This window comes from Ursus arctos, unplaced genomic scaffold (genome assembly GCF_023065955.2).
Source record: "Ursus arctos isolate Adak ecotype North America unplaced genomic scaffold, UrsArc2.0 scaffold_11, whole genome shotgun sequence".
NCBI lineage: Eukaryota > Metazoa > Chordata > Mammalia > Carnivora > Ursidae > Ursus > Ursus arctos.
Window position 1 is genome coordinate 16,419,959 of NW_026622775.1, and position 26,823 is coordinate 16,446,781.

A 26,823-nucleotide genomic window follows, 5' to 3' on the forward strand; every position below is an offset into this window, starting at 1 on the left:
GATCACTTATACTGAATCACAACCATAGTTTTAAAGTTTACAGGTTTAAATGTTGGAGTAATGAGTGATTTTGAAATTTCAGAGACATTCTTGATTTCTCTTTGGTCCTGTTCTCTTATGTCATGGTTCTGGCACTTCCTACTCTTTTTACCATCATCTCCGTTTTTCTATGCCTACCTTGTTGTGTATTCCACAATTGTATATTCATAATCCTTGATTTTTTTCTGTCTGCTGGATATCTGAAACTTATTTGATGAGATCTGCACTCACATTTATTTACACTGGAATCTCAAAGAGGAGGAGCACATGTATTTTCCTACGAAGTAGTATCTCATTCTTCTGTGATCTAAGATAACTGTTCCAGATGTTACCAGGACTGCTTTCTGGCCTATCTTAGGATTACTTAGAAGTACTTATTACTGTTTTTGAGTATGAAACATTTCAGAACTTTAAGCAGTTTTACTTTTTTCATTGTAAGAAAATGTACGAAAATTCTTTGAAAGGTTTATCTTTCACACTGTTCATGTAAAATAGCCATGCGTGTGTTAACTTATTTGAGCTTTTTCACTAAACTCACGCTCATTTTTCTTTTAGGTCATACACACACAAAGGATAAGTGATGTTAAGAAATTTTCTTTTTCAATTGAGTTCATACTTGCTTAGAGATAATTATGTATCCTAGTAATTTTTATTTAAGGTGGATTTTTATTCAGTATACGTTTTAGTATAGTTTGGCAGTATTATTCAATTTTTGAATCTGGATGGAGAATATATTTAATGAACAATGAATATTCATTTTACTATTTTTAAGTTTTCCTACACGTTTAAAATTTTCCAAAAGAAAAAGTTGGAAACATGAAAAAAATTTTTGGTTTTCTCTGCATTTTCATTGGTCTTTTCGTCTTGTCTGATCATTGCTTGGGAGAAGGGTTTAAAGTAGCTATGTCATACAGCTTTTGTATGCAGAAATGAAGTCAAAGAAATTGGGAATTTATATTATATTCTTCCTAGTTTTCTTTTTTTTTTTATCCTATGAGGAAAACGTTGGTTTTTGGTTGCTACATATATTTTTCTTTTCCAAGGGATTTAAGTGTTATATTTGTTTGAGCTTTTGAAATCACAAGTCTGACACATTTTGAAAATGGAGAAATGTAGATAGACAATGAAATTTTCCAGCCTATTGGAAAATACAAGTATCTTACATGTATTGAAAGGAAAAACTGCCTAATATTTTTCACAATTGTAATTATCTTTAATTCCCAAAATAAAGAATTTAAAGATTTGAAACATTTCTTTCTCTGAGTTTATGAAAGAACTCTTTAGCTTCCCCTGAGCATCTTTCCTAAACAGTGATTAAAAGCTGTATACTCAGAGTTCAGACTTTGCCTTGGCTTGTGTGGACTCTTAATATCCTTTGGCATCTGTATGTGTTTTTGTGTAGACTGTAGCACTTGACATATGCTTAAGTTTAATTTGTCATCTATGTCAATTATGTCAAAATATTTTCCAGCTGAAATTTCCTCTCTGCTTCTCTCTTACTTTTGTCTGGAGTGCTGCAATACATTAATTACCCTTGTGTAGTTGGGCTGCTTTACTTTATGAAGAACTGTTACTGATTCTGGAAGAAGGGTGGTTAGGCGTCTGACACGGATTTTGAGCAAGTCCTTTATGAACTCTTATTGGTGAGCACAAGAATGTAATGAGCTTAGTGTATGCTTGACTTTTTTGGGGAAATGTTCTTCTGATACTTGTCTCAAGAAGGAATTATACAAAATATGTCCCATTTTCAGGAACCTGTTTTATTCAAAGCATGCAAAATTCCAAGTACTTACTATTCTTCATTTAACTAGATTCCCTACTATTATTAAAGGGACAAGATAATCTTAATTTGGTAAGTTCCAAGTTTATCTTTAAGCTGTTGTTTTTAAATTTTGTGAGCTAGTCTGTAAATCATAAAGTTTCCATTTTGCAGATACTGTGTGGAAAGCTGCATAGATACACCTCTTTTACATATTGAATGCTTTAAGATTAGTTTCTAGGATTACAAATAAGGATACTAATGTTTAAGAAGGTGAAATGGCTTTTCTAAAGTCAGAGTTGTAGTGATAAAACTGAAATTTGATCTCAGGGCTTTCTGAGTACAAAGTTTAAGCTCTGAACTACTGCATTATATAGTCTTTTATTCACCGCCCCCCCTTTTTAATTTAGTGCCCAGTCCTTTTTTTCATTAATTACACTATGATACTGGAAAAGGTAGTTCAGGCAATTTCTATAGGGTAGGTTCAGAGAAGTAGAAAAATGTTTCTGGGGCAGTTAAAAAAAAAATTTGTTCCTATAGAACAAAGAAAACAGAAAAATAACATGGCTTTGGAGTAGAAGTTGGTGAAATCAATAAGAAAGATAATCACTGCCAAAGAAACAGGAGCGTGATGAGTAAAATGGAAGTATATGGAAGCAAACTAGTGCTTGAATAAGGTGGAGTAATTTACCTATTACTATATAATTTGTGGTCTTGAAATTGTGTTACAATGAAAAGAGCACTAAGCAGGGTTCAGATAGCTTTGGTTTGATTCCTAATCCTTGTGCTGTTTAGCTCTGTAGCCTTAAATAAGTTCTCTTGATCTCAGTTTTTTGTTCCTGTTTTGTTTTGTTTCTTAATCTATATAGGCTCTTTGAGAGGATTAGTATATTAAGACGTAAGTGAAAAATTTTTGGAAGGTGTAGCTACTCAATTCTTTAAGTATAGGCTGTGTATAGTTATGACTTCCAGTCAAAGAGTTCAGTATGGAAAGGGGATGGGGAAGTTACTTGACAGTATAGAAACCTGGCAAGCACTACCTCAGCCAGGCGATCAAGGTGAACATCTTCAGTGATTAGTCATGTTGATAGTGTGTACCCTTGTATGATGTGACAAGAATGGCACTTTTTTGAGGGGGGTCTTCCTCCCAAAGACTCATAATCTGAGAAAAACATCAGGCAAAACCAAATTAAAAGACATTCTGTAAAATATCTGACCAGTACTCCTGAAACTGTCAAGGCCATCAAAAACAAGGGAAGTCTAAGAAACTCACAGCAAAGAGGAGTGCAAGGAGACATGACAGCTAAATATAGTGCTATGGTGGTTTCTGGATGAGGTCCCAGAACAGAAAAAGGACTTTAAATAAAAACTAATCTGAACAAACTATGGATTTTAATGAATCAATATTGATACATTATTATTAGTTGATTATAACAAATGTACTGTACTAATATATGATGTTAATAGGGAAAACTAAGTGTGTAGTGGGGGTTTAGGGGTATTATATATAGGAACTTAGTACTATCTTAATTCTTCTACAAATCTTAAACTTTACCAGAAAAGGTCTGTTAATTAAATAAAAGAGTTTTAAGGTCAGTATCACAGATCCAGACATAGTACAGACATTTAATGAATGTAACTGAAGTTAAAAGGCCTGGCTCATAGCTCTATACAGCACTGTACAGGAAGAGTGGAATGTATGGAGGGAGAAAAGCCATGGGGGAGATTGCCAGTTCCTTGGGTGAGGGCTTTGGGGGAGACCTTCTTTCCTATTCATCATCCTGCTGTTCATGGTGATAATGGAAAGTTCCTGGGAAAAGAAAGCCCTGAAAGCCCAAGAAAATTGGCTGGGGAATCTGGGTTTGGGGCTTCCCTGAGCTTGCTTATTTCACTGCAGTACTCAGTTGAAGCCTATAAAGGACTGCGTTGGTTCTGGCCCCAGACCCAGACCCCACCATTATAAAGAATACTTTCTTTTAGTGTTTTGGTTATTTTTTCTTTCACCTTGGATATAGCTTCTAATTTAGTCTCACCAGGAACTATGTACAGATTCATGCCTTTTGTGGACCCTAACTCATTATTCTCCTTCTATAGGTTTATTACCATTTGGGCTCATCTAGAGTCAGAAACCTTTTGAGTTTCTATTTAATTCCTTTAGGGCTTTTTTTTTTTTTTTTAACTTTAATAATTCCCTGAACTTCTCCAAATGCTGTTGTCTTATATGCTCCAACTGCTTCAATTGGCAGTTATTAGCATCATTATTAAATATATACTTAGTTCTATCACTGTTTGAATGGCTATTAGGGAATAACTAATGGTAATTGATTATTAGGAGAAATAGAATGATGTGCCATTGTCAGTATCACAAAATTATGTGGAAGTTAGATTGGATTTACTTTGACATTATTTGTACACTATATAAGCTGACATGTTAAAGTTGAAACATCATTATGTTAAAACTTCATGTTAATAATTTTTTTTTGAGTTGGGCTTGTAGTAGTCAATAAAACTACTATATTAAAAAGATCCCTTGATATGAAAATATTATATAACATTTGGCTAAAATCAAAAAATGATAATATGAACTATAATAACAAAACTTACAACATTGGGAATCTTAGAAGACTTAGATTTAAAAAGAGAAAATGCTGGGGCGCCCGGGTGGCACAGCGGTTAAGCGTCTGCCTTCGGCTCAGGGCGTGATCCCGGCGTTGTGGGATCGAGCCCACATCAGGCTCCTCTGCTATGAGCCTGCTTCTTCCTCTCCCACTCCCCCTGCTTGTGTTCCCTCTCTCACTGGCTGTCTCTATTTCTGTCAAATAAATAAATAAAATCTTAAAAAAAAAAAAAGAGAGAAAATGCTTTCAGACTTCTAAGAAGTTTACTTAATAATAGAAAGAAAATTTTATTGTTCGATTGATTTAACTTTTTATTCATGGATTCCAGCTGAGAGAGATTAGTCATTTTTTTCTTTTAAATCTCTTGAATAAAATTTAATTAAAGTTGAAATATTACAATTTCATGTCTATAACTCTTTAGAAACTATTTGTAAACGTTTTACAATTGCAGCAGTTGTGTAACTCAGATTATTAAACTCCTTCTATGTGTTCTGTGTTCTCTGTTTCTGTACATGGTAAACAAAGATGCATTAGATGGGCTCCTTGCTGTCTATCAACTCGTAATTTAGTGAGAGAGACATTTGACTAAACAAGTGATGTGATGAAATGGGTAATATTTAAAATTTTGATGATTAAATGTATGCGAGAAATGAGAAAGAAAGAGAGAAGTCAAAGGTGATTAAAATTTTCACTTTCCGTGACTGGTAGATGGAAATACCCTAAGTTTTGGAAGAGTTAGCATGTGAGGAAGAGAGGCAGATTAGAGGTGGGAGAGCAGATTCCAGACTGGGATTTAGACATGTGGAGTTTGAAATGCCTGTGGAACAACATGGCAGATAAGATCCAAAAGGCCATTTTTAGTATGGGTTTGTAGCTCAAGAGAATGGTCATTTCTAGTGATGAAAGCATGGAAGCTGAAACCCAGTGTTTACCATTCTACGTATTAGTCAATAAGAGAGTTGGAGAGTGACTAGAGTGGTCCAGCAGTAATGTGGGGGGTTTCTGTGGGCATGTCTGCATTCATACTTTACAGCTAGCTGAATTGTAGTCAGCATGGTGCTGCTGTGCAAATTCTGAAATGTAGCATTTTTGTTTCCTGAATTAATAAATTGTGGGGAAGGTTTGTGTTGTACTTTTTTTTGAGAGGAACAGCTTGAATTCTGTTCCCTTCTCTGCTAGCCCCTCTGGCTTTTTAGGGTTTTTACTTGCCCAAGGCATTTCTTGCCTGGTACTTAATTCCTGTTTTCAAACCTTTTGAAGTACTTTCCCAAAATGGCCTTCTGTATGTGCTGATGCCGTACTTTTTATTAATTTTCAAGATCCTTTACTCACGTTACATATATGTAATTCTATCTCATGTGAGTTTGGGTTTTTATGAGTATATTCCATAACATTTAACCATAGTTAGGACTTAGGTTAACTTGCTTCCCTAGACATTTTAGAACTTATAAAAACTTGGTTTGAATTGTAGTAGCCAAAAGCAACAGGCAGGTGTCAGACACATTTAAAAAGCCCTTGGGAAGACTGGAAAAAACTCAGTACTGATTAAAGGGGCAAAATTGCTATGTAATTTGCATGAGGTGTAAATATTATACTTGCGTTTGTTACTGATAGGATATAAAATGAAATAATAAAAGATAAGTCAGATTTAGTTCTCACTGGATTAATAGCAGAGCTGGACAAATCTTTACATGAATTTATGTTATTTTTGTTTTGTAAACTTGAACAGTTGAAATCTTAACTGTGGAAACATGAAATAGCTTTACTCCAAAATAAGCCTACTTATGGTACTTAATTTATTTTGGGTAGTTTTTCTTGATTACTCTTATGAGCGAAGCACATTATCTGGGCAGGTGAAATGTGGCAGGACTAACATACCACAGTTATTTGGTAATTAAAATTGGAAAAGAAATCCCATCAACCCTATCTATTCTATGGCTTTATGTATTTTTTAAAGAGTTAAAAAACTTATGAGCAAATGTGGCACTCATAGACCATATTATTTATTCCTAACCTTCATTATATTTTGATGTAAATGGTCTCTTGTTTGTAATGGAAATCAATAAAATTCTTATTTTCAAATTAACCCATGTTAGCAGCTACTTATAGAATTATACTTTGTGGCTTGTCACTTGCTCTGCTCCCACAAATACCTTTGAATTTGAATTGCTGGTACCATGTAAAATCTTTTCTTTTTTTTGGAAGATTTGTTTATTTGACAGAGAGAGAGCACAAGGGGGAACAGCAGGCAGAGGGAGAGGGGAGGGAAAAGCAGGCTCTCCCTGCTGAGCAAGGAGCCCGATGAGGGGGATGAGTGGCTTGATCCCAGAACCCTGAGATCATGAGCCGAAAGCAGAAACTTAGCCAACTGAGCCACCCAGGTGCCCCACCATGTAAAATCTACGGGCACATTTCCTTTTTTTAAATTTTTTTTTTTTTTTTTTTTAGAAGGGCTTGGAGCAAATAGAAGACATCATAGTTTTTAGAAAGAGTAGTTGTCTGAGAACTAAAATCCTGCATTTCTATCATTATTTTCTGCCATTTAACTTTTCTAGGGCTTTTGGCATTTCATTCAACTTCTTTGCACTTTGTTTTCTTCAGGTTTTAAATGAAATAGGTTAGATTAAATGACTCCTAAAGCCCTTCCACTAACAACATTCTGAGTATGCTTAACATAATGCTTATATTCTAATCTGTTGCTTATCCTTTGTTCCTGTTGATTGCTAAACTTTTAGGGCATTTCCTGTGATTGTCAGTTGTGATGGTTAGGAGACTTGTATGCCAGTTCTGCCACTTATTAAGCTGTATGACTTTGTGCAAATTACTGAAACTTTTTACACTTCATTCTTTTTTTTCGATAAAGGTACGATAATAAGAATATCCATCTCAGAGGACTTGTAAGCAGTGGAGGATAATACATATGAAATATTTAGCAAGATTTCATGAAATTAGTTGACACTAGTTGCTGTTTTCTTCTGTTTTTAAGAATTGGATATATATTTGGCCTCAAATGGAACAAAAAGTATAGCATCATAGCTTATGATTCCTTAAGTTTTCTGTTAGAATAAAAAGTAATATATGTCTTTGAAACTGAATTTAATCTTTTGCAACTCTTTGTACCAGAATACAGTGATTTTTGGCTATTTGGAACTTTAGTATCAAAATAGACCTTCCTTGGTTATGATATTGCCTTGGCTTTTTATAGAATTCTGGACCCATGTAACGTATCCATGTAACTACTGGGTTGCATTTTGCAGGCCAGTCATCTAGGTAAGATTCATCAGCATGTTGGTTTCTGTAAAATCATATGTTCTTTAGGGGTCCTGCAGAAGTCTTTTTTTTTTTTTTAAGATTTCTTATTAATTTGAGAGAGAGAGAGAGAGAGCGCACATGCTCGAGTAGGGGGTGGGGCAGAGGGAGAAGCAGACTCCCCACTGAGCAGGGAGCCGAATGGGGCCTAGATCCCAGGATCTTGGGATCATGACCCGAGCCAAAGGCAGCTGCTTAACTGACCGAGCCACCCAGGCACCCTTCCTACAGAAGTCTTTTTATTACTGCTATGACTTGTTAGTAATACTTAAATTATTCCAACCCATATTTTCTTTATAGTGCAAAATTCATAGGTTAGATTTTCAGATCTATTTTTTTCCCTTTTTCTTTTGTTTTTTGAAGAAAAAGAGCAACACTGTTTCTTATTTACAGGTTTCCTGTAGCTTACCTCTATGTACCAGAGAAATGACCCTTAACTAGTTGAGGTTATTTTCGCATTTCAACAAAATATCGTGTTTGCCTAAGCACTGTATATATAAAACATTAATTTTTCTGTTATTAGTAGCAGGATATTGATATTGTATTCACAGAGATCACAAAATGATCATAATCTTGTACTTTCCAACACTGATGTTCAAGTCATCTTTTTAAGATAATCTTTGGAGAACAATAATCATTTCTCCAGATTCTCTAGTTCCTTCAGTTAAGCCAGATAATTAGAAGGCAGTATATATGCATTATATATATTGCCTGAATATATAGATATGTCTTCACTGGATTACTATTTTATGTCATGCCCTTGACTTTTATGGAGAGTTGCTGTAAGAACAATAACAATAATTCAGATTTGGCATGATAATAATTACATTAAAAACAACAGTGACACCAGCAATTTCCTTTCTGATTATTATCAGGGCACACTTGCCTAATTAGTTACCCTAAATGAAATAACATTCTACATAAAAATTCCTCACCCTTTCCTCACTCTACCCTCTCTGACCTCCTCCCTGACAAAAACCCATTTTCCTAATTATCTAAGGTTTGTTTTATGAGTGGGCCCTGATTCTTGTTTTTTTGTTAACTTTCTTAACTGTTTGTCCACCCTGTGGTGTACTCCTTTGGGTAAAAGTGTAATTTATCATATTGCACATGAATAGCACCTGCTTTATTTATTTGACTTTATATATTATGAGCCGGCAGACATTGTTTTGCACTGCAGTGCAGGACTAAAAATGATCATGTGAGGTGAAACCATGCAAAAATGATCAACGGGGAAAATTACTACTGTTCTACAATCTTTAAAAATTTGGCAAAACATTAAGAGCTCTCTTACTCTTGCTTATAAATATATAAGGCAGTGCATTTTGGCTGCATAACAACAGCTTTCTTGCTGGTCTCCCTGCTTCCAAACTGTCTCCTTCGTGTAGCCATTCATCTACACTCTAATGGTATGAAACTCCATTTTATGAGGACACTGCAATTTATTTACCCATTTTTTTAATTGAAGTATAATTGGTATACAATGTTATACTAGTTTCAAGTGTACAACATATTGTTTCAACAGTTCTGTACATTACTCAGTGCTCACCACAATAAGTGTAGTCACCATCTGTCACTGTACTGTTTAGTACAATCTTACCTGTATTCCCTGTGTTTTACTTTTTATCTCCATGACTTATTTTATAATTGGAAGTTTATACCTCTTTATCTCTTTCACCTGTTTTTATATTAATGAATTCCAGGTTTAGGATTTATTTTTGATTGCAAACAGTGCTTCTGTAATACTCTTTTATATGTCTCCTTTGGTGTATGTACAAGAGTTTCTCTACGGTATATATATCTAGAAGTTATTGTCATTGGGCGTGAACATCTTAGACATAACTAGGTATTTTGAAATTGCTTTTTAAGTATCACTAATTTTTTCCCTTAACGTTTTAATCAGTTTTCTTAATATTTTTAAGTCCAAGTTTTTTACTCACCAATCATGTCATTGATATTTTTGGTGACTTTTGATCTTGTTGACAGAAATGAACTATTTCAGATTGTGTGAGATTAATCTAGATCAGGGGTCAGCAAATCACACAGCCTTTGAGCCAAATCCAGCCTGCAGCTTATTTTAATCTAGCCCTCTAGTTAAGTATGAATTTTACATTTTTAATGAGATGTTGAAAAAGAAAAATATGTGGCACAAGCAAATGTGGCCCATAGAGTCTAAAATACTTACTGTCTAACTCTTTATATTTTGTCTTCTCAATTCTACAGTACTCAGGAAGATGCCTCCAAGTTTATTTATCTCACTGATGGCTCTAAGTATAAACTTTGTGTTCCTATTACATAGTCTAACGTGTGTCTTAAAAACAAGCTTGTAAAATTGATTTGGTATTAAGTCGTTGCTATTTCTTCAAAATCCTTTAAAAAGTGAGAACACTCTGCTTCAGCATAACTAATGTTTCATCGTTTGTCTTCATTGAAATTAAATCTATTTTGGGTTGCATTATTTAAGAAATTAAGATAATTAAATCATTGGTGATGAAATTAGAGTCATGAAGTCTCTCTGTAGCATTTTTGGGGAAATAAGCTTAAAAATAATTTCATTATATAAACGTGATTGCTTGGAGACAGTTTAGTTACCAATATATAAACAGTTGGTATACTAATTATTAAGTGTAGTCATCAAAAGCACTGTCCCAAGCAAGTTTTCTTAAAAACATGTTTGCTTACCAATGGTTTATGTGTTTCGTGGTTGTTGGTAGATTTCAGTCACAGATGTGGAAGTACCTTAAATGTTAGATGATATTTATAATATGCCGTAATTATATTTTTAGTACATCTGCCCCCTAATTAGCCTCAAGGACTAATTTTTAGATTATGTACAATCTATTACTCTGAAATAATTTTGAAAAGATTATTTTTAAAGAAAAGAAAACAGACGTAAGAAATAGATGAGAGGTTTTTTTTGTGTTTTAGGGAAACAACTTTATTAACGTTATATAAAATTTACTAATGCATCATCTTGGATTAATAAAAAAATCAGGCAGAAAGATAAAACTCTCTCTCTTTTTATTTAATGATTTCTATGTCGATGCTATCAAATAACTCATCTTAAGCGAACATGACTAAAGGCAGTGTCCTTGGAGCAGCTGGATTTTGTCAGCCTGAATGTTGAGATACTCTTCCTATTCTTTTCTTATTCTTACCCTTGACTGTTACACCCTGATCCCAGTGTGTTCTAATGTACTCATTTGTTGTCATACTATCATATTTCAATATTTTTGAAGCACCCATTGTGGAGTTAGTATATAAAAAACAGTATTAAAGATTGTCTTTTTAAATCAGGCATATTTATAATTTGAAAGACCTCTTAATGCCCATAATTTTTGTCCATTTTTCTTTTTTTTCCTCTTCTGTCTTCTTTTGGATGAGTCGAGTATATTCTGGTATCCTGTCTTATCTCCCCTATTAATAGCTGAACCTCTTTGTTTTACTTTTTAAAAAATACTTGCTCTAGGTTTATAGTATACAAACTTAATTTATAGTTTACCTTCAAATAATACTATACTAATTTATGTTTTAAGATTCTTATAACAATTTACTTTTCCTTTGTGCTGTGTTTGTTCTATATTTTATCTCTACATATGTATAAACCCCACAGTATATTATTACTTTTGCTTTAGATGGTCAGTTATCTTTTTAAGAAATCAATGAAAAATATTTAGCCACATATTTACCATTTCCAACACTCTTCATTTCTTTGTATTTGATACAAATTCCCTCCTGGCTTTTTTTTTTTTTTTTTTTTTCCCTTAAGGGGCGGGGAGGGGCAGAGGGAGAGGGAGAGGGAGAAAGAGAATCGTAAGCAGGCTCCACACCCAGCACAGGGCCCAACATGGGGCTCGGTCTCACAACCCTGAGATATGACCTGAGCTGAAATCAAGATCTGAGTTTAACCAACTGAGCCACACAGGCGTCCCTCCCTTCTGGCTTTAGAACTTCCTTTAACATTTCTTGTAGTGAAGATTTGTTGGTGATGCTTTCCCTCAGCTTCTGTTTATCTGATACAGTCTTTTCTTTGCCTGCAGTTTTTAAGGATATGCTATTCCAGGTTGACGGTTGTGTTTTGCAGTACTTTTGTTCTAATGTCACCTGGCTTATATGGTTTTGGATGAGAAGCCAGTACTGAGTCTTTTGTGTGCTTACCTTTAATGTGTCTTTATGTTCTCTGACTTTCTCTGAAGATTGTATCTTTATTGCTGGTTTCCAACAACTTGATCTTGATGTGCTTGGTGTGATTTTTTTTTTTCTCCCATCATATTTGGGGTTTGTTGAGCTTTTTAGATCTGTGGTTTCATTGATTTTTATCAAATTTGTATATATTTTTGTTTGTCTCCTTATACTTTTTTCTGGATCTCCGATTATATGTATTTTAAATCTTTTGCTATTGTATATAGATCCCTGAAGTCTCGTCATTGTTATTAAGTCTTTTTTGTTCCTGTGCTTCAGTTGGAATAGTTGCTCTGTCTTCACATTTACTGACTGTTTCACTACAGTGGCTATTATATTTATAATACCTGTTTTTAATGCGTTGCTAATTTTATCATTTCTATTATTTCTGTGTCTGTGTGTATCAAATCTTTTTTACTTGTCTCTAATATTTCTGTGGATCAGGATTTTTTTTTTCTTCTGTCTAAACTTTTTTTGAACTGTCTAAACTTTATAGAAAGTTTGCAGGAGTAGTCATAAATAATTTTTTTCCTTAAAGCATTTGAAAATAAATTGCTGCTGTATGCTCTGTCACCCCGAATACGTTAGTGTATATATCTATAAAAAATACATACTGTCGCATAACCATAGTACAACCATCAAACTAGAAAAGAACATTATTATTACCATTTTGGTTTTGTCATTTGTCCCTCTACTGTCCTTTATGACAAAATGACCTGGTCCATAATCATGTGCTGTATTTACTTGTCATGCCTCTTAAGTCTTCAACTGGGAACAGTTACTCACTCCTTCCTTTACTTTCACGACCTTGACATTTTTGAACATTACAGGTCAGTTATTGTGTAAAATACCTCTCAATTTGGGTTTTTCTAATATTTACTCATGATTAGATTCAGATTTTTCGTAGAAATAATACTGTGTTCTTCTCATTGCATCCTATCAGGTGATACTTGATTTTAAATTGTCCATTGCTACTAATGTTAACTTTGATTAAAGTGGTGTCTGCCAAGATTCTCCATTGTAAAATTACTGTTATCCCTGTGAAGTTAACATTGCTTTGTGGGTACTTACTTTGAGACTGTATAAATATCTTGTTCCTTAACAAATGTTAATGGTAGGTTTCCATCTCTTTGAGCAGTGTCTTACTATCTAGGCAGTAAGATTTCCAGACTCATTTTGTATGTCTCCTGTCCCAGCCTTGGAAGAATCTGCCATTTCTTTAAGAGGCCCTGATGCCTTTGGAGGAGAATTTGGAAGCCAAGTTTTTAGAATTTAAAAGTTTTGTTCTGGGTGCTAGGTGTGCTTATTATTATTGGGATATAGCTACTCTCAGGTTCTCCCAGGGAGCAAAGCTCAGGAGTGTGTGTGTGTGTGTGTGTGTACACACACATACGCACATAGGTACATATATATGCACGCACAATTTTATATTTCTTTACCTATATTGAAAATCTTGAATTTATACTGATAATTTCAATTTCAGTTCAGTACAGCAGAATTCATTCTCATTTTCTTTATTTACATATTTACAACTCCTCTAATAGTGAGAAACCTGGCTACTATTATCCTTAATTATTTATTTGATCAGTCTTCTAAATATAATTCCTCTTTACTGTCTCTGCCCCTTTTCTTCCATAACAAACATACTCCTCACCTGTCAGGGTGATGCCACCATCTTCCTTTCCTACCACTCCCCACCTCTTGTAGCACCCTCCTCATCCCACTGACTTTAGCAACCTCTCTTGGGCTGCTCTTCCCCACGTGTACTTTTCTTACTGCACTAGAGCTCTGACACTGAGTACGAGACCATCCTGTCACCTCAATTCTTTCCTTATCCTGTTCTGCCCCTCCATGTTCTTCCTTGACATCTTGGCCACATCCTACCCTTCCATGAGGATACCTGGGCTTATGCCCCTGGGGCTACAGTATTCTGTATAATATTGCACTGGGCGGCCTTCTCATGCAGATACTTTCCTCAGTCTGCTTTGCTTCAGTACTCCATGCTGTTCTACTCCTTTGTATGGGAACTCTCCATATCATACCTTGTCCAGACCCTACAGTAATGCCCTTCTCATTCCACTCAGTCTGTGACACCTCATATTGAGCCACTCTTCCCATGGGGAAGTTCTCCTTACCCTCTTGATTTCTGACACCTCATGCTAGGTGCCTGCCACTACTACCCCTGTGCTGATTTCCACTTGTCCATCTGCGTTCCTCCCAGCCCCCCTCCATCCAGAGGAGATAACTTCCTTAGAACAAAGTCTCAGGACCAGCAACACTGCTAACCCTCAGTAGAGCATCACACTGTGACAATGACAATTATCCTTGTTACCTTCAAAGTGTCCATCCATTCAGCCTCTTTCTGAATCTCCCTTCAGATGTCTGCCACTCAGCACTTCATCCAGCTGATAAAAAATCTCTTTTCCCTTCTTGTGTCTAGGAATTTTAGAAGGGGTACAAAGGGTAAGACATGCACACTTCTAGTAATAAAATTCTATAAATTTTTACTAACTGGCTGTCAACAGGAGGATCCCTATAAAAGTGGCTCGTCTCCAAGTGATACACTGCATATCAGTGATTCAGAGATGCACATTTTTTTTGTTGTTCTTGGGGTTTTTTTTGACATTTAACATTTTTGAATGTTAGCATTTTTTCTTTCTTAAATATCTAAAGTATCATATATTGTATGAAAAACAGTACGCTTTCTTTTTTATTGCTTACCTAGCTGCTGTCTCATGGCACATAGTCATCACATCACAAAAGTCATGGGATATTTAAAACAAAACAAGGGGTGCCTATGTGGCTCATTCAGTTAAACATCCGACTCTTGAATTTGGCTCAGGTCATGAGCTCAGGGTTGAGAGATTGAGCCCTGTGTTGGGCTCACGCACTGGGCGTGGAGCCTTCTTAAGATTCTCTCTCTCCCTTTCCCTCTGCCCCTGCCCCACCACCCATAAATAAATAAATAAATAAATACAAAACAAAACAAAACAAAACAAAAAAACTCTGTTGTCCTGAGAACCACAGCTGTTCCCTTCAGACATTGGTATAAAGTTTGTCCTATAATGCCGGATGTCTTTCTCAGCTGTGGGAACTTTCTCTCACTGTACTCAGTTAAATCAAAGAAGAGCATGTTTGGCCCTGCAGATTCATATAGTTAGTGTCTACATGGCCAAATCAAGTGAGAGCAGAGAGCTTGAGAATGGCACTTATATAGGAAACACTCAGGGACTGTAAGATAATATCACGGACTACATGACTTCCAGTCCATTCTCAGGAATTATTGTGGAGTCATAAGAAGAATAGCCCTGAGGTCTTGTTTCTTGTCAGAGAGGGATATTGATCCAGTGGACTGGGATCCGAAATGACATATAGACCTACTCAGAACCAGCCACTGGTTAGATCTGGGAATACGTGGATGGTATCTCTTTGTTGGTCTTCCAAATTAGACTGTTCTATCATCAGTGCCTAGCACTACGCCTGATATGTAGAAAAATATGCATTGACAGGTAGATGAAGAAGAAGTTAAACTGTTATCTTTAGTCACAGCCTTTCCTTTGCATTGATGGTGGTTTTTGGAATATAAAATGGCTTTAATATTTGAGGGATGAGTAACACCCAATGAAAATAAGTATGTTAAAGGAGCAAATTTAAGAGCAGATTTTTATTTTTTCCTCCTTTTCTTTTATGTATTCATTTTCTCCTTCCTCGGAAGACATACATGTGGTTGCATTTACAAGGACATTGAACAGTTGTTTTCTTTTCATTCAGGGGCCTGAATTAATGAATAAATATGTTGGTGAATCTGAAAGAGCAGTTAGAGAGGTAAGATGATCATGCGTTGAAGTGGAACTCTGAATGGGGGATCCATCCTCTGTCCTTCTGTATGGTTTCCATTTTGTTTTGGGTTATAGATTCTGAAATTTGCAAATCCAAATTCTCGTGGTATATTTGTTCTTCAGGCAAACATTATTTTGTTATTTAAAACTGCGATTTCAATCATCTACAGTACTTTGTCTTTGTCTTTAAATATCATAATACTGTCAGCCTTTAGTTTTACCAAATAAAGATTTTAACAACTGCTATCATTTCATTAAAAAAAAAAAAATCTGTGCTTACAAGGAATGCTTGATCTCAGAATGAGATTTAAATCCTTTAAACTATGTAGTCCTTTAAATTGAATAAGCTTAGTATATGAAAATTTCACTGTACTCTCCTTATTTTAATTATTTGACCTTTGTCTGGTGATTTAGACAGTGCATCCCTTAGGCAGATTGAAAGCCACTGCCTAATTGGTAGGTCACTCATTCATATTGCGGAAACTGCACAATTGGTAAATTCGAGCAAAATCAGGGCACTTGGAGTTGGGTAACTACAGTGATTTGACCACAGGTCTTGGCTTTCCTAAGCCTAGGTTGGCCTGCCTCACACAGACATCCTGTATTCTTACAGAAGCTAAGCAAGGACGAGGACACACAAACAACAATGGAATGGATGGTCTCCATTTGTGAATACTTGGGTGCCAACCCAAGAGTATTAGAGATTGGAATACTTGGTTTCTCATCTAAGAAAAAATCTTAAGTTACTTTTTGTCCTGTTTTTTTTTTTCCTTTAAAATGTAGACAGTGGTAATTGTAGGAAACATTAACAACAACAGTATCATCATTGATTAAAATAAGAAAAAGACAATGTTTGTTAATATTAATGTTTTGGTAATTGTTCTTTATTTTTATGGTCATGATCCTCGTGACCAGAAAATGGGGGCCTGGGTTACAGATAACACACGTTTGGATTTCTTTCTGCCTGTGCTGACTTTTTCTAGCCCATTTCCACATGTTGCCCCCGCGACTAGCTGGGCAGTCCCTATTGTTGATAGTCTGATTAACTTCTGCTCTGATCGGTCTGTGCTCTTCCAAGGTTTGGTCACTTTTCTTGTCCTGACTTTACTTTCCTGCACGGTCTTCAGAGAAATGAGCAAGGAGTGTGGTTTTTGTGTTTATGGGTATTTTATATGCTAAGCTATAACTGATTTTACGTGTTTATGATTTTTCTTTTTAAACATGTGTTTATGATCATTAATAATGGCTGTCATTTACTGAGCTCTTACTATGTTCCAGGCACTGTGCTAAATGTTTTGCATTCTTTTTTTAACTCAATTCTTAAAAGAATCTTCTGAGGCAAGATTTATCTCCATTTTTAGATGTGGAAATTAAAGTTTAGAGAAGTAAAGTTACCGGCCGAAGGTCACAATTGGGCTGGTTGACTTGCACATAATAGATTTAGTTCATAGTTTTCAAACTAAAGCCAACTGCAGAATTTTCTGAAGTTTGCTGATATTTGGCTAATGTGGCACTCTTTTCAACAGATCTTCCGAAAAGCAAGAGCAGTGGCCCCTTCCATTATTTTCTTTGATGAACTTGATGCCTTAGCAGTTGAAAGAGGCAGGTAAGAAATATTTAAAAGGACTGCTATTAAATATTGGCAATTACATTGTAAACAGCATTTCTCATACAAATTTTATTTATTAATACATTTGGCCTAAATAAAAACATTTTTTTAATAAAAACATTTTTTAAATTCATGTAGTTTTTTTCTCTTATGCCCAACTATTTCATGTTATCATGTCATAATACTTTCACATACATTTTTTTTTAAACGCTGATATCCATTTGTGGCATTTGAGTTATTTTTATAGCTTATTATTTACAGTGATCCCTAGTACTGCCTGTCAAAATTTAGATTGTTATATACACATGATAAAAACTGTAAACAGAACTACATTAAGAATAATTATACAAGGGCGCCTGGGTGGCCCAGCGGTTAAGCGTCTGCCTTCGGCTCAGGGCGTGATCCCAGCGTTATGGGATCGAGCCCCGCATCAGGCTCCTCTGCTATGAGCCTGTTTCTTCCTCTCCCACTCCCCCTGCTTGTGTTCCCTCTATCGCTGGCTGTGTCTATCTCTGTCGAATAAATAAATAAAATCTTTAAAAAAAAAAAAAAGAATAATTATACAACACAGTAAAACCAATTATAATAAAAGGTGTTATTTTACAGAATTTAGTATTCTTTGGATTATGTTTCCTAAAATATAGTTACAGTAGAATAAAAATTAGTATTAATAGTTCTGTTCCTGAATGTCAGGCAATAAGGATTATTTATATCATTTCAAACAGATGTGTGTATATAAATATATATGTATACAGATGTATATATGTGTGTGTGTATATGCGTGTGTATGCATATGTCTGCATGTATCAGGCAGAACTGTTTACAAGTATGATTTTTTTTTCTCTGCAAATGTTTAGAGGTCCTTTTAGGAATTATATATTACAAGTACTTCATGAGGAGAATGTTAATTTGTGTGCTTTGTGCATGCCTTCTTAATGTATATATTGATTAGAATAGTTTTGCTGATGATAATTACAGTGATGGTAGAAGGCACTTTGTAGGTCCCCAGTATTAAAGTCTGTAAGAGGCATTGGTGTTCTCTTCCTTCCTGGGTAGAGCTGCCTCATCAATATAAACTGTCATTAGGAGACCGTTATTAGGAGGTAGTCTGCCCAGCTCTTCACTCTACCCATTTGATATACTATAAATACCTACTGGTCTTTTTATTTTGAGTTGAAGTACTTGGATTCTTCTATTGCTACTGAGGTGAGGTGTCACAAAAGAGTGCAAATAGCTCAAGTTCATCTTAACTACAAGAGGAGAGAAAGGGGCCAGAGAAGTTTGCCGAAGCAGTGTGACCTGCCACATTTATGTGACATCAGAGACATTTTTGGAGCCTAAAAAAGGAACAGGGTGGGATACATTGTTAAATATGAACCAGATGGGAGGTAGTATATGTAGCAGAATTCTCATAAAATGCTTTTGAAATAAAGTGGTGTGAGAAACCAGACAAGACACTTGATAAGAATATCCTGTGTTTGCAGGCAATTTGGCCCAATAGGAATTTGCAAATATTTTAGCGATGGTAATGATTTGCAGCCTCCAGATATCATTTCCCCTAATAGTCTTCATCATATTGTGAATTGTATACCTCTCTCCTTCAGTGACTTGTTCAAACCAAGGTCAAATAAATTCTGTGGTGTTTCCATTGTATAGAAAAATTTGGGGTCAGGTTCATTGATGTTTCAGGAAGCAGCAATGAGGGGCGCCTGAGTGGCTCAGTTAAGTGTCCAACTCTTGATCTCAGCTCAGGTCTTGATCTCAGGGCCATGAGTTCAAGCCCCCGGTTGGGCTCCATGCTGAGTGTGGAGCCTACTTAGAAAAGAAAAAAGAAAAGAAAAGAAAAGAAAAGAACAATGAGGCTGATAAACATGATGCTAACGGTTCAAAGCAGAGACTTTCGGTTGTATCTTAGGTGCAGTAAGTCTTACGCAGATTGTTTTCTATAGCCATAAGAATCTCAAAGAGTGATACTTTGTTTTCTCTTCTTTTTTTTCCTTTCTGTTTTTGTTTTTTAAAATAGCGTGATGACCATCATTGCCTAGAAAGTGTTTTATCTATTTAGAATGCTGGCACCTAAAAGCTAAAACATATAAAACCTCCACATGTATATTTTTGTTCTTCACCTATTTGAATTGGACAGTGCCTAGAAATTGAAAAAAACAGCTAATGATATAAAATTCCCAAGATACTAAACCAATTTTATGCATTGTTAAAGAAATAGGAAAATTAAATTTCCATAAACTAGGAGGCATTTCTACATAATATTGGGCTATAGAATAGTTACTGCTTTAATTTGTTCATTGTTTTCATGTTTTCTATGATAACATTCAGGTCAAGCCCATAGGACTAGTTCAAAAACGACAGTACGTAAAAAGACTCTTCTTATCAAGATTTTAATTTCTAAACTTAAAATGTTTAACAAATTGAGCAGAGAATTATGATACACTCTAGTCCCTATTATCCTGTGTGTGTTAAATCAATTATTTTGACTATTTGAAGTTATTCAAATTAGCCATGAAACTGAGGTTTGCAGCCAGGAAGCACACTGTAAATAGAGCATAGATATATTGTTTGCTTAGCTTTAGAAATACTTGTGCTTTCAAAATGAGAGATTTTTCATGCTTATAAAAGTATCTAATTACAACCACTATTTTCTCCTGCCTGTCCCATTTAAATTTCTTTGGGATTTGAAAAATAAGTAAGCCTGATGTTTGCTTCTTTTTTTCTGAATGACGTTTAAATTATGGGTGTTTTGAATTCATATTGTGAATTGGAGAAAATGTTATAAGATTCCCTTTATGAAGTGCTTTAATGATCGCTATAAGATTTGAGAAAATTGAAAATACTGTTAAAGTAACAGAGCTCTTTGGAAAATAGATATTATATCAGGGAGTAAAGCACTGAGATAGGGAAGAGATTTGAATTATACTGGGCTAATAATGATATTAGGTAATATTCATTTACTGCTTGTTATGTACTAGAAACTGTTTTAAGTGCTTTATAGGTTAAGAAAAAACTGACAGAAAGACCCCTACATTAATGCAAGGTAGGATATTATACAATTGACAATTGGCTCCAGTCCTCTGCCTCACCTCCCAACTAGCTTAAATACTTACCCTTTTCAAGGTCATAATGGGGAGGAGAGAGCAAGCTGGACAGTAAATCATCAGTCAGCCTTGTCTTAGGCAGCAGTACTGTCCTCAGAAGTGGAGAGATACAGAGCCCGTCCCCATATACTGTATTCTCTTAGTCTAGTCTCCTCTGATAGATGAAATGGCCACTGACTAACCTGGAGATGCCTAGAAGAACTTGCTCTGTCTAGGACATTCTCGCTAGTCACAGGATCCTGAATCATCCCCATTTGCTGACATCGATTGCCTGGTAATGCCAAACCTCAAGCAGGATTAGAAGAGGTTCAAAATTAGCAACATATCTCTGGAGCTGCAGAGGCTCATCTTGTTTGTTAAATTAACTTCCAAATAATGTGACTTTCTTTATTTGGACCTCACTCACTATGTTATGGTCTTTTTTTTGGGGGGGGGTTGTTTTAACTTCTAATTATCACAACAGCCTTAAGAAGTGTAGATCCTATTTTCATCTCTATTTTGCAGGTGAGAGAGCTTAGACGTATAGATACATAAATGCCTTAGCTCAAGGTCATATATCACTAAGAACTGAGCTGCGATTTGAATTTAGATATTTCGAATCCAAAGCAGATACTCTAAGCCACTTTTTGAATCAACTACCATACCGCAGATTCTAGGTTTCTAGTTATAAGTAGTTAACTAACCTTTCAAGCTTGTATTTATTGTGCATTTTCTCTGTGACTTACTTTAGTAATGACCCTGTTTGTCTAACTGGGATCTTGTTACATTCCTTTGCCGGCATTCATTCATTCATTCATTCACTTGTTCAGTAAATATTTACTGAACACTTAGTCTGCAGCAGGTTTTATGTTGGGGATAAAACAAGAGCTAGGGCAATTTCTTTAATTTCCTTAACCTCTCTATGCCTTTGTTTCTTCATTTGTAAATTGGAGATGATAGTACTAACAAATTTTAGGTTGTTAGAATTAAATATATGTAAAGTGCTTGACATAGTACCTGGCATTTTAGTAACTGCTTAAAATACTTTAGTGTTTCTTATAATGTCTGCATAGATATTCTACTACTAATAGTAATAATTTCCATATAGATAGAAATATAGTAATAGACATAGAAATGAATCCTGTCACAATAGAGTTTACATTCTAGTGGATGAAACTGAAACATTTGGGAAATTAGCAAAAATGTTCTACAGATGATGGGCACTATGGCATTTTGTCAGTCTAAGATGCCATTAGTTGTAAGACACGTCATTATTGTACGTACCATTACTGATGGAAAATGTAGCCTTAAACTGTGATATGGTGCCAAGAAGTCACCAACTCCAAGACACATATGATTTCAAAAATTTAAAATATGAGAAAAATTGTATCTTAGAAATAGAAGAAAGTGGGGCATCTGGATGGCATGGTCACCAAGAGCATCTGACTCTTGGTTTCAGCTCAGGTCACAATCTCCTGGGTCTTGGGATCAAGCCCTATGTTGGGCTCTGTCCTCAGCATAGAATCTGCTTGATTCACGTGCATGCATGCACTCTCTCTCTCTCTGTCTCTCTCTCTGTCTCTCTCAAATAAATAAAATCTTAAAAAAAGAAATAGAAGAAAGATAGTAATTGTTTTGGGAGAAAGAAGATAATCTATTCTGTTTTATAAAAGCAAAGCTATTAAATATAAAAAATGTTCGGGGTGTGGTTTTATGACTACAATGTAAAAAGATGATTAAATATATAGAAAAATGAAAAAGATTACGTGTCCGTTTAAAAGCTGACTGAATGATAGCTTCTGTGAGGTGTTGGAGAATCTGTGATATTAACTACTTACTTGTTACTGCACTTAATCATCGACAATTGGTATTTGGAGTGGTTGGGGTTTTAAGTGAGTTCTGAGCCAGCTTTCATTGAAAATGAAGGTTTCAGGCTTAGCAGCATTCTGAAAAAAAGCTCTGAATTTCAAAATAATGATCAGGAAATGGAATACCCTCTTTTAACAGCATATCCAGATTTCAGGTAAATTTAGTGAACTCACAACACTAAGCACTGTAGAAGAAATTTTTGTGGATATCATTTCTCTAAATGACACTTTCAAGGAGGGTTATACATTTTTCTAATGTGATGTTATGGTAGTTCTAAAAATTTCATAAAATCATAAAATTTTATAGCTGAAAAAGTTCTTAGAAGTCATCTAGTGCAAATTTTGTTCTTCAGAGTAACAGAAGCCCCTACATTTTAAGACAGAGGCACATAATTCCTTTGTGGCCTGGGCAAGACTAGAATTCATGTCTTCTGATTCAGTGTACTTTGAACTGTACCACCATTGCCTCTTATACTATTAGGATTGGAGATAGAAAAAGTGTGTTTATGTTGTAATAAAAATTCTCATGTATCTAAATATTTAAAAAGTATTTTTTATGTTTAAAAAACTCTAAAAATAACCAGTTATTAAACACTTTGAACCACTGTTTTGTAAATCTGTATTTCAAGTTACTAAATTAAATGCCTAGTTCCTGGTATGCTGAATTTCCTAATTTACACTTAATTGCCTCAGATATAACATAGTTTTCACATTTGTAAACTCTTAATATTAAACAGAAATGCTGGGGAGAAAAGAACAAAAGAAGAAATGCAAAACGTATAACATTTTTCATTATAATAGTTCCATAAAGTCTAGCAGAGTTCTATGACTATTTTTTGTTTTGTGTTTTGTCTGTGTACTGTGGCTGAATACTATACCACAGATTGAAGGTATGACTTTCCTTAGAGAGATGGTCTGTTGCAGCATTTTATTAGAAATCGAGAATTATTTTTTTTGTTGTTATAGGACACATAGGTCTCTTATTGTAGTTGTCTTTGAAATGAAAAGTTGCTTGTGTTTATGTGCACTAAGAAAATTATCATAGGTAATGCCTGTGTTCAGAGTAGTGTGTGTTTGGCTAGCCTTCTTTAGACCTTTCTTAGGTCTCTTCCAAGCATGAATACTGACTATGGTGGTGTGGGTAGTAGTTTAAAGAAACAAAGTCAGATGCCTACCATTTAGAACTCCATGACATTTAAGAATGTATACTAGAAAAAATTTAACTTGGATTGATGAGAAGCTGTCTGTAATATAGAAATCATATGAAGGGGCAAATGATGGGGCATTTTATTTTGTTGAAGGAGTTGAAAAGGAAATATATGTCATTTTTGTGAAGATTTTAGTACTGAAGAATAAAATCGGTTTAATCACTACCGTCACGGCAGTGAGATTTTCTTAGAATAGTGGTTTGGTACACATTTTCTGTAACAGGCCAGTTGGTAAATATTTTTGTCTTTTTGGTCCATGGTCTCTATTGCAACTCTTCATCGCTGCTGCAGTTGTGCAAAAGCAGCCGTGGAGAATATGTAATCAAGAGTTGGCTGGCCACATTTAGCCTGTGGCCATAGTTTACTGACCTATTTTAAGATATCATAAACATCCCTTCAGTCCATGGCACTGCATGACTTTTGAATAGGAATAATTTGGGAAAGGGGCTTGACTTCTGAAGGGAAAAGAGAATTAATGTTTTGGGAAAGTCTAGCTTCAATACTTTGTACAGCTGAACATCTTTTTTCCATTGTTGTGTTGCCTATCTCTAGCAGATAATAAAGTTTTATAAAATCATTTCATTATGTTGGTGATTACACATTTGTTTTTAAACTTTTTCTTGGAGTTGGTTTTGATTTCCTAGGATGTCAGTTTTATGGTTTTTGTTTCCTACTGCAGCTTTGAAAGTCAGCCAAGAATATTTCTCAGCCCATAAAACATTTTCACTCTGCTATTCTCCAGCTAGCTCTCAATGATCTGTGGAAATAAAGGGCAAAAGCAGCATGGGTAATGGGAATCCAAAGAATTTCCTTCACCTAATCATCAACATTAAATATAACCACCATTTCCTCCTATAACAAATAGCAAATTGGACAAGTAGGAGTTTCACTTCTTTCTGTTTAGAAGTGCCAGTTGGAGGTGTCAGTAATAAGTTTTTGAATATGAATATTCTTATTAAAAATAATGAATTAAATAAGTTTATTTGAGGACTACACAATACCAACACAGAATACAGAATTTTAAAACTGGAAGGATCTCTCTCTCTCTCTCTCTCTCTCTCTCTCTCTCTCTATATATATATATATATTTTCTAATTCAACTCCCTTGTTCATACATGCCAGTAATTAGGAAATCCTCAAGGGAACAATATTTTCATGCTCTTATCTCAGATGTCTAGCATAGTGCCTGGCAAAGAAATACCCAGACATTTATTTTTTTTAATAAGAGAATGAAGGCTTAGAGAAAGTAGAGATTAGGTTCACTTAGCTGGTTGTTACCGGAGTCTGACTTCACTATGTTTTAGTGTCCTCTGTGAACCAATTTTTTTTTAAAATTAAACGCTGAGACTGTCTTTTGGAATTTTCTCACCTGTCGTATGTTCATAGAAGCACCATCATCTTCATTATAAAGAACCATTTGTAAGCTTTGGAATATATTCACCTGTCAAAGAGCTCTAAAAAGAATTAAATGACGTGCTAAGTGATACTTTTTCAAAAAAAGTTTCAATAGTTTTTATAAACACTAACTCTGAAAGTGGGTCTGAACTCACCAAACTTTGTCAGTTGTGCTAAGGATACAGAATGATAAATATTCTTTATAATGTATCTGATTGCAATGTAATCAAATGATAACAAAGGATAGCAACAATAATGAAGATCTTATTTTTTAAGTCCATGAGGAGACATTTTGAAAAAGGTTTTTGCCATCCTTGGTATACTAATTAATTTTGTAGAAGGGTCACCAAGTTACCCTCTACCCAGAAGGCCATTCAGTAATACTTATTTTATTGTAGTCGAACTTACTTCAATCGAGTTTTTTATCAAGTAAGCAAGCACCCAAGTCTTTGAGTTCCAAATCCTAGGTGTCTGTAGCTATACTTAGAGCATATAAATGAGGATCCTGAATCAGTAGCCATCCCCCTCCACACACACACACACACACACACACACACACACACACACACACAAGCTAAGTTCGTTTAGAAGACAAAAGAGGGCAGAAAAAAAAACAGCTGAAGAGAACTTCTTTTGGTATAGATCCAAGAAATCAAACAAGTAGAGATTTTCTTCTAATTAGTCTGTTTCTTGATCCCAAGCATTTCTGTATGTGCGAACACAATCTTATAAGTGTTATATTTCTCTGTTTTAGAAGGTTTTTCATTTAAAAAAAAAATCATTTTTGGGGCGCCTGGGTGGCATAGCGGTTGGGCGTCTGCCTTCGGCTGAGGGCGTGATCCCGGCGTTATGGGATCGAGCCCCACATCAGGCTCTTCTGCTGTGAGCCTGCTTCTTCGTCTCCCACTCCCCTGGCTTGTGTTCCCTCTCTCGCTGGCTGTCTCTATCTCTGTCGAATAAATAAATAAAATCTTTAAAAAAAATCATTTTTAAAAAAATATCTGAGAAGTATTAAAAATATTCTTACCTGGAAATTTTAGCTATTCAAAATAAGTCATTCCTTGAGGACTCTGAGGAGCCCAAGCTACTATTACATTTGAACAGCTAATACACAGTTAACATTAAAATGTAAAGAACCAAGAATGTAAAGAACTAAGTACCAAGGTATAGCAATCTCCTACTAATACATCTCACAGAAACAAAGTATCTTAGTTCAGTTTATTAGGCTTACTGGCTTGGACATGCCTAATAGTTATGAAGAGTTTCAGAAGAGCAGTTCTTATCTTAGTATTATGTTGGTGGTTTTCACCACCAAAATTAAGGAAGTTTGATAACTTTCTACCATGTCGTAAGTACATCTAAGTAGGGAACTGGCAATATGAATCTGGATGTATGTACTGACCTGTGCTGTACTAACTTCTGAAAATCTTCTGCCGTATGTCATGTTCATGCTTTGTGTCAGCAACCATTTATATACCAGACTCCCCCTTATTAGTTTACTTGTTAAGATAACTTTAAAAAGTTTCTTTGTTAAGCCAATTATAACAGTGATAATTATAATACTGTAATGCTTATAATTACTGCCTGCGACCATTGTCTTTGTGCTGAGTATTGTGCTAGATACTTTATACATTTTACCTAATTTTGAGGAAGGTATGAGCCTACACGTGTTTTGAGAAGACTGAGGTTCAGAGAGGTTTAAGTACCTTTTCCACAAGGTTACACAAAAAAATAAGTGGTAAAGCTGGCATTTGAACCCAAGTTATTAAATACCAAAATTCTTTCCCAAATTCAAAGCAACCTTCCCAAAGGGTACTAACCAGTGAAGGCTTTACTGGGATAATTTTTAAAACTTCATATTATATAATAGTTCATTATGTCCTGTGACTTTAACTGAATTCGTTTATC

General features: G+C 35.1%; 1 protein-coding gene across 7 annotated transcripts in view; it reads left to right on the forward strand.

Moving 5' to 3' along the window:
- The window catches only part of AFG2A (AFG2 AAA ATPase homolog A), a 340,553-nt gene that overhangs the window by 64,616 nt on the left and 249,114 nt on the right, over positions 1-26,823 (forward strand). For 6 of the 7 annotated variants that reach the window (XM_026499287.4, XM_057310049.1, XM_057310050.1 and 3 more), the window contains exons 12-13: positions 15,679-15,732; positions 17,273-17,352. In XM_026499287.4, coding sequence (XP_026355072.2) covers positions 15,679-15,732; positions 17,273-17,352 — 134 coding nt within the window. The remainder of the gene's footprint in view (positions 1-15,678; positions 15,733-17,272; positions 17,353-26,823) is intronic. The other variant, XM_057310052.1, reaches the window with a different exon arrangement.